General features: G+C 46.5%; 2 protein-coding genes across 4 annotated transcripts in view; one reads left to right on the top strand and one right to left on the bottom strand.

Moving 5' to 3' along the window:
• pum (pumilio) overlaps positions 1-14,583 on the bottom strand; it is a 210,966-nt gene that overhangs the window by 114,279 nt on the left and 82,104 nt on the right. The window lies entirely within an intron of this gene.
• LOC4802727 (uncharacterized) lies at positions 9,739-11,471 on the top strand. Its single transcript, XM_001359554.5, has 2 exons — positions 9,739-9,932; positions 9,991-11,471. The coding sequence occupies exons 1-2, from the start codon at positions 9,811-9,813 to the stop codon at positions 11,237-11,239; spliced, it is 1,371 nt and encodes a 456-aa protein (XP_001359591.4). The 5' UTR covers positions 9,739-9,810; the 3' UTR covers positions 11,240-11,471.

The raw sequence follows: 14,583 nt of genomic DNA, 5'->3' as shown, positions 1-14,583 counted from the left end.
ACGGCAGCGCGTCCCTTTGGCTGGAAGCTCCCTCTCTCTCTCTCTCTCTCGCTGCGAATGTAATTAATTTGTAACGTTTGATGACAAGCTTAATGGCCAGCACAGTCCTGCTGGGATTGAGGTGGAATGAGACGCACCGAAGCCCCGGGTTGGGGTCGGAGTGGGCCCAGAGTGGGGTCCACCGAGTCCATGAGGGGTGCGTGCTCGCGGGTTGGGGCACAGCTCGTAATAGCTTTATAATTGATTCAGATATGATTTAGCAAAAATAAATATAAAAACAAGGGGGAACGTTGTGAGTTGCTGCGGACACCGCAACTCTACGGTTATACCCGATACTAAGTCAGTATGGCTCTCCTCCGGCAGACGCCGCTAATATTTAACGACACGACAAAGAGTGCGTGCGAGAGAGACAGAAAATCAGTATGAGCGTGACGTCGGGCGCTGCGTAGCCACTGCAAATTGATTTGTTCCTTTTGGCTATAAAAATGATCTGATCTGATCCAGATTCAGCAACCGGATAGATATGGTCATTATCTATGATTCTGCGTTTTTAGTTTTCTCAAATCTGCAATATTGTGGATGCAACAGATTTTCGTCCTTTGTGGGGGCGTATGGGGGTGGGGCGAAATTCTGAGATATACGTTTTATAGTGACATCTTAAAGGAGTGTGTGTACCAAATTTGGTTACTCTAGCCTTAATAGTCTCTGAGATTTGTGGTTGCCTCAGATTTTCGTCCTTTGCGGGGGCGGAAGGGGGTGTGGCGAAATTTGGACAGGAAACGGTCAAGGTCCGATATCACAGGAGTGTGGATACCAAATTTGGTTGCTCTAGCTCTTATGGGTTCTCAGATCCTTGAACTCATATTTTGCAATTGGCAAAACCGACCATGAAACCTGTGTGTTAGAGTGAGACAGAGCGAGAAAGAGTGAAATTGTTTTCGTGATTCTGGCTATAATAATTATACGATCTGGTTCAGATTTTGCACTCTGTAAGATATAGTCATCTTCTACGATTCTGCGTTTTTAGTTTTCTCGTATCTTTAAAATTGTGGATGCCACAGATTTTCGCCCTTTGTGGGGGCGGAAGTGGGCGGGGCAAAGTTTTTAAATATTTTTGGAGCAGTGACATATCACAGAAGTCTGGATGCAAAACATCGTTGCTCTAGCTCTTATAGTCTTTGAGCATTAGGCGCTGAAGGGGACGGACAGACGGACGGACGGACAGACGGACAGACGGACGGACGGACAGACAGACAGGGCTCAATCGACTCGGCTATTGATGCTGATCAAGAATATATATACTTTATAGGGTCGGAAACGATTCCTTCTGGACGTTACACACATCCACTTTCACCACAAATCTAATATACCCCAATACTCATTTTGAGTATCGGGTATAAAAAGCCCCGCCTCGCAGTGCATTGGGGATGGGCGGGGACTTAATTGAAATTGTATGAAATGTATGGGGTGAATGGGAGATTAAAAGTCCCTGAATCATTATCGAGAGCATTGGTCTATCGATTTCAGGCGGATATTTCTCCTTCCCGCATCAGAATCGCCAATCGGCTTAGGCGCATGCCCGATGCATCAAATCTGAACGAAGATTGAAGGGAAATCTACTTATTCGGGATTTTGGGAACTCGGAAATGATTCATGTTCCACTGCCAGACGTCTTGTAGTTTTTAAACTCGAATGAAAAGTAATCATTTCTCTATAAAGATCTTCAATAATCGTCTTCTAAGCTGAGGCTTCAGCTGGAACCGCATTCCTTCCATATTTGGGACTTCAGATCATTCCCAATTACGATTTTTAGATCCCATTCGAATACACTGTGGTACATCGTTAGGATCTCGTGTAATTACGAAAGGAATTTCCATTTGCTTCTCCTGGAGTCAAACTCTTGCCACAGAATTCTATCTCCGGCTTATCGCCGAATTCCAAGTCGCATTCCCCCGTGTTGCCCTAATAGACCGCGACAAAAAACACTTCAAGGGGCAGGAGGAGGGGCGAGACACGTGCAAAATGAGTTAACAATTTGCATGTAAATTTGCTCCGACAAGTCGCTTAATGTTAACCCATTAAAGCCGTGAAAAGCTGTCGTCGTTGCCCTCAAATCAAATTGTCGCCATCGTCGTCGTCGTCGTCGTCGTCATTGCAGATTTTCCAGTTGGTTTCGCCCCGACATGGCGAGCAAGCAGCCAGCGAAAAGACACAAAAGTCACATTAGATGACTTCCCAACGATACCATAATGAGCGGATCGGAGAGTAGCGGAATGGAGCGAGACCCTGGGTATTTCTACCGCCTAATGATGTTTAGAAAGAGACACACAACCAGGGTGACGGATAAAGATAAAGGTTAAAGAAAGAAAATAAGGAAAAATGAAGTATTATATTTAAATATTTATAATTATTGCTGGGCGCATCAATCAAATGGATGGCGTGAAAATGCTTAGACATTAATTGGAATCTCCCTGAGGCGGCAGGGCGGCAGGGTAAACAAACCAGAGTTGTCAACTCTTCGCATCATTCTGTCGCAGTCCCCCCACTACCCCCTTTCCCCACTCCCCACTCCCCACTTCACACATCAGTGCTGCTATCATCAGGGCTCTTTTTCTCCATCTTTTTCGCCCTGTTCTTCTTCTACATGTCGGCAAAGTTTTTTGATATCATGAGTGTGGTTAGGTGAAGCAGAGGGGAGCGGGGCACCGGGCACTGGGTACTGGGGTCTAGGGTCTAGGGTCTGAGAGTGAGTCTACAAAAGTGTCACAGCATAAAAGCACAATCCAGCGACAAGTCTCCTCGCGGTCCCACCCGTCCCTCTTCCCTGCTCTGCGGTGCTCCTCTCACCCGTGTGTCCAACAGCACTTGAGTGTGAGAACATGTGGACACGGTGGAAAAGGAACACCCAAACACCCGACACACACACAGAGAGAGAGAGAGAGACAGAGAGACAGACTCATGAGCGTTCTCGTTGCTGTGTCATTCACACCGAGACGAACTTTTTTCGGTCCATCTCGCTCTATTGCTATTCCCCTTTCACTCTACTTTTGATACCCTGTAAACACTGGAAGGTAGTTCCATCTGAGCCAAAGAGGGATAGCAGAATTGAAACAGAAAGAGCGTTCGTTTAGATTCCATATTTATCCATCTTCATTGGTAAAAATCTCCGCTTTCATTTACGATAATCCTTTAAAGGGTACCTACAACGTCGACTACTCGTTTCGGCCAGGCTTCCATCTCCTTTTTTGGAAGTGAATGAGGGAGAGAGACGACAACTTTTTCGTGCCGAGTTTTTAGCAAACTCATTTATGTAGTTTTCGTTTCGTGTTTACTTAAAGTTCAACTCGAGTGTTGTTTTTACAAATTGTTATCCACTATGTATGTGTGTGTGTGTCAGGAGTGTGTGTGTGTGTGCAGACAGTTTTGCAGTCACTGCAGTCCGGAGTTTCGGGGTTTCGGTTGTGCGCTTTGGTGTTGACCTTAGTTTTTCTTTCAAATTGTTCCCTTTTCAGGTTACATATCCGGCTCTGTGGCTGTGTGGCTCTGTGATAGTTTTAGTTTAGATTAGTAAACATTTCTAATTAATGTTGAAAACGAAAAACGAACAAGAAGAAAGAAGAAAGGAGTTGCCATTGCAGTTGGGTGCAGGAAATACATATATAGAGTATTGCAAAGTATATAGAGTTCTGTGATGAAATCACTCTTTTTCTCTGATTACTCCATCATTAAAAACATATCTCCAATCGCATTAGGTTCTCCCCCTTAATGCCATCGTTTCATTGATGATTTCCCCCCCCCATGCTGACGTAATCCTGTCGAGAAACCCATCAAAATATTGTAGAGGGAAAAAAAACACAAATCGTTGGTGTCAACAGTTTGGCAGAGACCCCAAGTGGCCCCCCACCAAGGAGCGGTGAGGGGGCCCTCATCAACTTTATTTATAGTTTCATTTATGCGTTGATTTCTTTCTTTATTGATTTTCATACATAGCATTGATGATTAATTTAATTAATCAAATAGACATTAGCGGCACGAACCATCCCGGATCGGACGGATCAAATCGAATCGAATCAGCGCTTGGGCAATCATTAAAAAGGTTCAAAGAAAAAAGAAAGAAGAAAAAGAGAGGAGGAGGAGGAAGCCGGAGGAAAACCAAGCGAATCCGTTCGATGAACCTGGTACGAAAAAAAAAAAGTAGGAAAAAGCAAATTATAATGCTAATTATCGTACGGCTTAATGTTCGACTTGTTGCATTCTCTCGACTGTTTTTTAGAGCGTGGAAAGTTTGCTTAGAAAGTGGCGAGCCGTACAGCAAAACAGAACACAGTCCAGCATTGGCCATTGACCCAAAAAGAAGCCAAGAAAAGCAATGGAAAACTCATGCCACACGTACGAGGAGTGCAGCTTAGGAAAAACCAGATCTTCCAAGGAGGAAAAAGAGCAGCCAGGAGGGCCAGGGAGAGGCAAATCTTGTTACTGACATTTACAGCTTGGACAAAAATGCCTTGGCCCGCCAGCACGAGGGCACCCAGAGAGAGGGGTTGGGGGGGGAAGGAGAAAAAGTGCGGACAGACATGGAGATAATGTCTTTGCATGTTCCATGTCCCATTGCAAATCTCAGTGGACCGCACTGGGTACCCCAAAAAAACAACAGAAAACAAAAAAAGCAGAGCACAAAACCCAACCAGGAAGCCACGCAGGGAGCCACAGATGCTGGGCCAGACGAGAGGAGGAGGAGGGCTCCTCCACTCAGCCAGTAGGGGGGTCTCTTCTGGCCACTTGAGCGTGTGTTCGGATCGATGTTCTAGGACAGTTTACATGGCAAAACTTTTGAGAAATCGAAGCGGCAACGGGGCTCGGGAATAAGTACTATCTAGTGGATAGAGGGACGAAAAGAGAGGGATAATGAATGAATACGGAATGATTCGATGGCTCACATATCGAATCAACTCCGTGGAAATCCCAGCGATTCGCTTCAATTTATTGCCTTCGATTGTAATTATTCAAATGGTTTTTCAAATGGTTTTTGTTCTATTTTTTTCCACCATTTCCACTTTTCTTTTGCCTATTTCTCTGGTTCTGGTGGCTCGCGGTTTTCCTTCCTTCGTTTTTTTGTGCCACAAGTGCCGCAGCTGTATCGAGTTTTTCCAGTTGACTGGGCCTTGGAGGAACGCCGCTATGCAAATTGTTTGCGGATCTCCAACTAAATGAGATGGATGGCAAATTACTCTGCCTTGACTGCAGTTCGAGGAGCACTGCACAGTTGCAGCTGCACTGGCACTTTAATTGGGATGCAATAACTGTTCTTCGCTCGTTCTTTCGCAGAGTTGCATAAGTAATTGGCCCATCGACGGGGGGTAATGGACAGAAATACTCAAATCGAATGGACTGGAATGGAATGGAATGGAATGAAGGGAACTTGCTAAACAAACAAAGCCGAAAGCTGAAAGCCGAAAGCCGCAATCTACCGCCGGATATGACACAAAGCCACAGCAACAGGCCAAAAGTAGAGAAAGGGGAAGGGGAGGGGGAAGGGGAAGGAGGAGAGGGAGAACTAACACCCAAAACGTGACATCATCATATAATGATTTCTAGGAATAGTCAACGCCGTGCCGCCAATCATAAGTCCGGGGCCTACAAATTGCAATTAAATGTGAATGAAAAGGTAAACGCAAACACAAAACACAAAAGGGAAAGGGAAACAGAAAGAGAAAAAGACTGCCCAAAGACTGTAGGAAGAGGTGGACGGACGATCGCAGGTGGACAATGACCCAAGTGCTGCAAACTGAGACAAACTTTGATGACGGCGCTGAAGCTGACGCTGATGATGGTATTTAAAATATTAGTAAAGCCAATGCTCGAGTAAACAACAATTAAACTTAAGCGCAAAATGCGTAACAGCCGAGAAAGAGCGCAGACAGGGGGTTAGAAAGAGAGAGAGAGAGAAAGAAAGGAGGAAGCACAACAATGGCTGGCATTAGAGATGGGAGGTACGCGGCTCTGCAGGAATTCATTATTAAACCCCTATGAAACGGTATAAAAAAGACACAACTCTTTAAGGACAAATGGGTATATTAATGACCACAAAAATGATCAAATTTGAGGCATTGAAGCGCTGACCAGGTCTGAGATATGGTGGTAATTGTGAAGAATTTAGAAATAGTGTTTTTTCGACGTTTGATCTCTCAAGCTTTTCATCCCTTAAAATAAATGAAAACCAATCTGTTGATCCAGGTGTCCTTTATGCAATAGAAAAGAGTTAACAGCGATATGGTAACCGCAACTGGCCGTAAACTAGATCTCCAAATGGTGCAATTTGGTTTCTATAGGGCAAAACATCGTTTTTTGTATGCTAAACAATCGTTGGATATATAAATATCCTTGATATATCTCAAGTTATCGCGCAGGTAATGGGTTAAGGGGATATTTTAACATTTTATAAGGAAAGCTTTGCATGAAATGTGGACAAAATATCTATTTCATTTATATTAAATACATTCCATTGAATACCTAAAAAAAACATCAACGCAGAAGGCGATAGTATCGATGATCTCAATGAATTGGCGTGGGAAGATTGAATATTAGTTATAACCCCTTCTTGTACCCCTTTGTATCCCTCACTCTTCATACGATGTTTATGATTTCCATGGGGAGCCACACAAACCACTCACGAAACATGTCCATCTCTAGGTTTTCAGACCCAGGCTTTAAGTCGAGACACAAACCAAATGGCCAGCGTATGGCAGGGGGTAGAGTGGTGGGGGGGAAGAAGAGTCTCTCATTACCATATTCGCACAACAAACTTGGGGGCCCAAAGCATGTTGCCAAGCTCAGTCTCAGTCTCAGTCTCTGTGAAGGCCAAGGTCAGGCTGGCAACATGTTGCAGGCGAGCCTTGGCATAGGAAACAAGTTTCTCCGATCGACTTCCACGGCAACACAACATATTGCATGAGCGCGAGACGATCTGCAGGCGGGGTCAACACAGATGCACCGCGTGATGTTGCTGGCAACACCATGTTAATGGCGATAAGGAGAGTAGCAACACCAACACCAGCGCCGGCAACGACGGCCGGAAAACTTTGGCCAAGACCAAAAACCACTTAAAAAAGGTCAGCCAAGTGTCACGCACACATACAAAACACTTGCAAAATACAGGAGAAGTAGAAGCAGGGGCAAATCCATTTCCCCCAAGCATTTTCAGTGAATGCCAAGACTTTGCAACATCAAAAGAACTTTGCACCATTCTGCCAGGCAACGCGCACTCCCCCTAATGCTATCCCACCTCCACACTCCCCCTGATTGCTTCCCCCTCCCCAAACTAATAATCATGACTTGTTAATCTTTACGCTGTTCCGTTCCGTTCCGTTCCGTTCGGTTTCTTCTCACCCGCTTGCCTGCCTGCTTTTTCGCTTCTTTTTCCCTGACCTTTTCTACTTGTACTCGCATCATGGCTACTCTTTTGACTGGTTGGGCATATCAGACTTGTCTGGCAGGCTTGTGACATCCCCATCTGTTCGAGCCGTTCGCTTATGGGAAACTTTTACAGCACATAACCTTGTTCTATACCCAGAGAATTAAATAAATTTCCTACAAATTCAATATAATATTTAAATTATAAAATGTTTAATATTTTGAGCAAATTCTATTTATTTCTATTTTCTATTTAATTTAAACAGGGGTTCCATTCCTCCTCTCAGTCTAGGGTACTCCCATGTTCCATATCCTCATACATTCCTCCTCAAATATTCTTTATTTCTATTTTAAAGTATTTTTCGACATCTCCCAAGCTGTGGGTTGGGGTGTGAAATGGGCTGCTGGGGTTTTTTTTTCTTTGCTGATGTCTTTTCACGCATTATCATCATCATTGAGGGACTCCGACTTCCACTCCGACGCCGAGAGATGATTACTGGAATGCCACCGACTATTATAGATGATGTAAGTGCAAAGAGGCATTGAACGTTACTATTTGTGTTTGCTTGTGTTGTTTTTTTTTTGTCTTCTCATTTTGCTTTTCTTCTTTCATCTTTTCTGTGGCGAGCACTTTTGTTAACTAATACCAACACTTTAGGAGCAACAAACTTGGCCCAGACCCCGGCCAGACGGCACAGCCCAGGGCTCAGAGCACAGCACAGCGGAACCTTTCACTTCGATCTTAAATGCTAAATTCCACTAAGCAGCTTAGGACCGTTCTGGTGGCAAAGTTCGGGGAAAACTTTGCGCTTATCCTTGGAAGGAAAGCACTCTCTCATTGACTTCTCGCCGGCGTCGTCGTTGCCAAAAGTCAGTCGTGGGTGGGGCCACCAGCCAAACAGGCAAAAACGAGACCATCATCTGCAGTCAGTGGCTTGGAAGCTACTTGACTGCATTTTCTGTTTAGCTGCGTTTAGCTTACCAAGTATTTTTGGCACTTAACCAAGGTTAAGTAAGTCTCTGACTTTCCCTTTTCCCATCCCCCTTTCCCGTCCCCAAGCAGAGCACACAAAAACAAAACCATAAAGAGGAGAAATGGAGAGTGAATAAAAAATAGAGCTTAAAAATTGTCGTTCAAGGACTACTAAAAAATAGGTTAAACTGCGGGATATTCGTTTTCATTTTCATTTCGATATTATGGATTTCCCTTCCACAAGAAGCCCAAAAAGAATTCCTATAGGATGCAAACACATCGGTATATTTTTGGGAAATACACTTTGGTTCTCTGTTTTGTGCCATACGAATGCTCTATAAGGTTGTGATATCTGTGACCCCCTCTCCTTTATTCTATACGTGTCCTAACAACAATCTGTGGTGGCTTTTAAACATATTCCCCAAGAAGATTAATACAGATTTTGAAACATTTTCACCTATTTCCACAGCACTTTTGGGGCTCCCAAGGAAATGTCTCTGAAACAGGACTTCACTCATCGTTAAGCACTCAATTTTCTGCTGATATCTGGAAAAAAAGGATCCCTTTAGATGTGAGGATATGTCTGCCCCTTGATTCGATATTTTGAGTGCCCAACAAATCTGTGGAGTGGGGCTCAGTACTCATCTCAGGACAGATGTATTCCATCTTCCAATTCTCAATATCCTTCTCTTTAAACTATCGTTTGCCACCCAACTATACGATATTTCTTCCAATTTTTATTAGCTTTTCAAGGTCTTCATTTGGGTTTGCATCCCAGCGGTCTCTTTAAGCACTTTTCTGGCTTCACTCGTTCGACGAGACATTGAAAGACAGAAAGAGCAGGAGACAGACAGATAGAGAGAGAGAGAGAGAGATAGAGAGATAGAGAGAGAGAGAGAGGGAGAGAGGGATATAAGCGAGCAAAGTGCGTGAACAAAAACAACAAAATGGAAATGAAAATTGAAATTGAAAACGTTACGCATGCGTATGCGAGGCTTTTCTTTCCCCTCAAAAGAAGGGGGGGGGGGTCTGCCTTTTTTCCTGTCGCTGGACTTTCAAACATATCGCATATCAAAGTGAAAGAGGGAGATGGACAGAGACACAGCGACAGCGAGAGCGAGAGAGATGGCAGTACAAATTGGAAGCTGCAAATGGAAATTTTTGCAATTGGAAACGTGAGGTTGAGGCGCACCACACACCGCACCCCACCAGCCACCCATCCCTCCGCCCATCCTCTACTCGAATCTCTACTGTTCAGTGAGCATCGCTGGCTGTCGGGGGCTGGAGGCTGAAATCGAATCCGCTCCGGCTGAAAGCCAATAAAAGTACGCGTGTGGCCAGAAAGATTCGTCACAAGGCGGTCGACAGCAGCAGCGGCAGCACCCACCACCAGCAGATACCGCAAACCGGACACAAATTATGGCGACATGGACCTGGATGTCCTGAAGTATTCGTCCAGCCTTGCGTGGGCCAGCATCCTCACATGGAGCCTCCTGGGGTTGAGCTTCAGGAGCTGCCAGGCAGTGCCAGGCGGAAGCAGCGGGGAGCGGTAAGGATTCCGTCAAGGGAGTCGTCCTTTCAGCCACTCAACTCTGGCCATTTTGCAGGGTCCACATCCGCCTCCACATGCCGGAGGTGGTGCGCCAGCACACGCACTTCCACAACGTCTACAAGTACCCAAAGAAGTATCCACAGCACACCGGACCAGCGCCCGCTCCTGCGCCTGCCCCTGCCCCAACGCTGACCCACCCGAAGCTGGTGGGAAAGCCGCATGTCCAGCTCTTGGGATACACCACGGCGGCCGGTGGCACGGGCCCCATGTCGCCGAGTCTGATGCAGCTGATGGCCACAGCGGTGGCGCCCACAAACATGCCACCAGCGTCCGCCCCCGCCCCCGTCCACACCAGCCTGGCGCCCAACTATGGGCCCGCTTTGTTCGATAGCTTCAACGAGGAGCTGCAGAAGCAGGAGGCACCCCTGAGCGCCACAACGACAGCGCGGCCGATCGCCAAGAAGCAACAGTTGCTGCAGCAAATCTTCACCCCGAACGTGATGTCCGCCCTGCAGCAGGAGGCGGGGGAGGAGACAGACAGCTCCCTGGAGGAGGATCGCTTCGAGAAGAACTCCCTGCTGAATCTCAACTTCCTCGAGGCCCTCCAGCGGGAATACCTCAGCAAGTTCGGGGGACGACGCAAGCGCAAGAAATCGGCCATAAGGTTCGGCACACGACCAAAGGACTACTATCCTGTTGCTCCGCTGAAACCCCGACCCTATTACTACCAGGGCAATCAGGAGGAGGACGATCCAGCCGAGCACTTCGAGGACTACAGCGACGAGCCGCAGGACGACTACGAGGAGGTGATGATGATGTCGCACGAGGGCAGGGGCAGGTCCAGGGGCCGGCATTCGAATCCCACTTCCTACATGGAAAGCTCCAGCTACTATCCGCCCGAGACGGACCTGGACGATGCCCAGGGCTACGACAGTGCTGTGGCATTCAGTGGCCAGGACAACAGCATCTCGGCCATGCCCACAGTCGACGACTTCCTGGACGATGCGAACAATCATCCATCGTCTGGCTATGGCAACTTCTACGATCCCTACTCCTCCCATGAAATGGCCTCTCAGCCCTCGCCCTGGCAGCCTTCCCCCACGACGGCCAGCACCTCCGCTGGGATGGCCAACAGCTGGACGGCCAGACCCACCGCCCCAGCCAGCTCCCAGCCCTCGAAGGGCATCCGATTGCGGCCCAGAAGTCCGGGCGGACGGGCCAACAAAGTCCGCTACGTGAAGCTGGTGACGCGCAAGAAGCGCAGGAATCGCGAGAGAATCAGAACGAAAAGGTATCGTCCTTGACGATCCTTTTTAGCTCTTAGGAATTATGGTTTTCGAGTTACTGTTAATTCAAGTATATGTTTAATAAAATGTTAATTATTTTTAGTAAAAATTTAAGGACATTTTCACTATTCAAATGTGGAAATATTCAAGAGCGCAAGACAGAAATTAGATCGGAAACTCAAGCAAGTCTTACCCAAATATGTGAATTATTTAAAAGTACTTCGAAAAGGTTGAAGCCCTTACCTAAAACGAGAAAGAGAGATTTCAATTAGACAAAAATATAGACAGATTATACACGGATTACAAGGAAAGGAATGTGTCCTTTCGCTTAGGGGAAATTCGTGCAGTAAAAAAACCATCGCTATTCGACGAATGTGCCAGGGGTATTCGATTACTCCCATTAAACTGACTCCAAGTGTTAATTATAAATAAGTAATGTATGAATTCCCATCGATAGGGGACGGGGGTCCTTGGCAGGCTTCTTCTTGCCTTTTCTGGCGCTTCTCGGGGCCAAAGCAAACTCTCATTAGATGTGCACACAAACCAGCATAGAAACCAAACTAAGGGTCGAAACTAAAAGCAGAGGATGAATGGGAGACGAAGCCCATAAACAGTAACCAGAAACCAGAAACCGATTCGTAGCCCTCCCCTCCCCAGCCCAGCCCAGCGCCACCCACCCTTCGCTCGTTGTGGACCAAGCAAATAAAGTGCACAATTAAATGTGTAGATCGAGCCAAGGGGGGGAGTGGGGGGGTCGGGTGGTGGGTTGGGACTGGACTGCGAGCAAATAATAAGTACAAATGCTAATAAAATTCAATTAAAGGCCACAAAATTACAATAAAAGTGGCCCGAAAAGGGAACTAGCTCTGGCCAAATGTCCGCCCGGACAAAGTTCTGGGAGCGAAAGCCCCAGCAATGCTGGAGGGGGGCGACTGGGCGCAGGGGTGCCACATGAAAAGTCAAAATTAACGACTCATTTGGGCAAATTGAAGCCATAAACTACAAAGGCCTGGGGAAAGGGAAAGAGAGATGGAGATGGAGAGGCAGGGGCATCTCTTCCATCGCGACATTTGAACCAAAAGGAATACGTATATATTTTCCGAAATATATGCAAGACAGTGACAGGACTTCTCCTCCTCTCACTCGAAGAGAGAGAGAGAGAGAGAGGGGGGTTTGGGGAAGGATGAGTTAGGCGCAGAATGAAACAAGCGACAGTCGTCAGTCTATCCTTACACCCAGTATTCCTAGAGCATATGGGTATATCAATCAGTTTGCTGTAGAAACTGAAGAAGTGCATTGTTGTTGGTTTCTTGGGACCGACTCAGACGAAGCCGAGTAGGCAGCGATCGGACTTTGAACTCTGATCCATAAAGATCTAATAAATGCAACCCAAACCCTAGGAAATTCCCAGACTAGCGGGTATCCTTTAGTCCGAAAGACGACCCTTGCTTCCCTTCTTGTTTTATTTCATTTTGAGAGGAGAGGGGAGTGCAGGTCCTGGGGTTGTGTGAAAACATTCGTTGCATACTTTGGGGGCCAGCGAAATTAAAAGCGTGTAAAGATTTTCATTTTCTTGGGCAAGGCGGAACGCTTGAAGGGGGATGCAGAATGCGCAGGGGGTGGAGATCATGGGGCGTGAGGCGTGTGGCAAGCGAAACACATAAAGTGTTGATGTGTCAGCCATATGACATTTATTGTTTAGACGACGACAGCGATGTCTGACTCTGTTTCTGGTTTTGGTCCAGGGGTGGCTGTTGCTCTGGGGGAGGGGGAAGAGGAAGCCGGAAAAGGAGAGCGGAAGAGGAAGAGCAGCCATGTTTATTATGCCCACCAGATGGCATTATTGCGGCATTGGACAAAGGCAGAGGCAGAGGCAACAAGTGCAGAGATGCCCAGAGAGGGAGGAGAGGGGGAGAGATGCCCAGAGAGGGTGGAGAGAGGGAGAGACCCCCAGAGATGCGTGGGAGCCAGTCCTTGGCCCATTTTTAGATGATTTATGGCTGGGGGGAGAGGCGTAACAGGATGATGTCATAATAAATAAATGTATTTACGATTAAAGTCGTTCCAGCCTGAGCCTGCGCAATGATCAATGGCTTCGCTCTATGGCCATGAATAAATTGTTGCCAAAGGTCACGAAGGAGTCCTGCTGCAGGGCCTGGTCACAGGGAAACAGATTTTATCTGTATTGGAAGTACACTGGCTATCCATCCAGGAGGGATCCATGGATCCATGTTGGCAAAACCAATCGAAAATATGGCTCCCGCACTGGGTTTCCCCCGAAACAAATTGCCAGCTCTCAAGACCCGGCCAATAAACACTCTTAACGATGATTTTCCTGCAAAAATTAATACTTTTTGTGTGCCAGCGCCAACGTAATTGATTTTCCCGATATAATGGCCGGACAATACTCGGACAATACTCTACAATATCCGATGATCCCCGTCGCCGATGACCCCCACTTGACCAATTTATCTGCCCACAAGAGAGCACACAGAGAAAAAAGGAGACTAAGAGCCAATTTCCCTTACCCATTTCCGTTTTTGTTTTAATGAAAGTAATATTAAACGCTTCCAGAATTATTGAGAGGCTCCACTCCTCCTCCCCAAAAAAAAAACATATTTTCCATCAAGTTTATAAGCCTAATAAACGCTTTAGGCTCCGTTCGCCCTGATATGTGCCTCGTAATAATTTCATTGAACGAAAAATAAATTTTCCAATTCTCGGCTGAGAAACAAAAACATTCTCGTATATCGTTAGAGCCACCGGAAAATCATTTGTCATGGAGCCAACCCCAAAGACCAACCCCCCACCCCAAAGAAAGGACGAAAGGAAAAACTCTTTTGGCTTGGCTAATTTTTAGACAAATGAGACTAGAAATAGAAGCTCTCGGTGGAGGATGCTCTGCCACTGCCACTGCCAAACAATTCATTAATTTAATTAATTTGGGGCAATTAAATATGGTTGCACAATGGCAGACAGCATAGCAGACGAATTTCAGCCCAGTCATCATCTACGATTCAATGGGACAGTCATTTGTTAGGTATACACCATCGCCAAGCCACCCTGCCACCCTCCCACCCTATGCACACAACATTAATACATAAGAGTACTCCCCCTACTCCCCCTACTGCTCCACCTCCACCTTCACTCGCATGTTCATCAATTCCCAGGAGAACTCTGGCCCATTTCTCCACTTCAAGGGTGAGAAGAGGCGCCACAAGAGGGGGCTTAAATGGGTTAAGTGCTGGTGGCGTTAAACGCATTCCAGGCGAAAAGGACGCCTGTGGCAGTCAACACCCACTAAAGCGAACCGGGGATATGGTCTACAATACAATTACTTGTCATGCCACGCCCATTAGTCG

This window comes from Drosophila pseudoobscura, chromosome 2 (genome assembly GCF_009870125.1).
Source record: "Drosophila pseudoobscura strain MV-25-SWS-2005 chromosome 2, UCI_Dpse_MV25, whole genome shotgun sequence".
Taxonomy (NCBI): Eukaryota; Metazoa; Arthropoda; class Insecta; order Diptera; family Drosophilidae; genus Drosophila; species Drosophila pseudoobscura.
The sequence above is the reverse complement of the archived record's forward strand: the minus strand, read 5'-3'. Positions and strand labels throughout refer to the sequence as shown.

Coding starts and splice junctions, on each gene's coding strand:
- LOC4802727 (XM_001359554.5), top strand. CDS start 9,811: ATGGACCTGGATGTCCTGAAGTATTCGTCCAGCCTTGCGTGGGCCAGC. Junction 9,933..9,990: donor GGCGGAAGCAGCGGGGAGCG/GTAAGGATTCCG, acceptor GCCATTTTGCAG/GGTCCACATCCGCCTCCACA.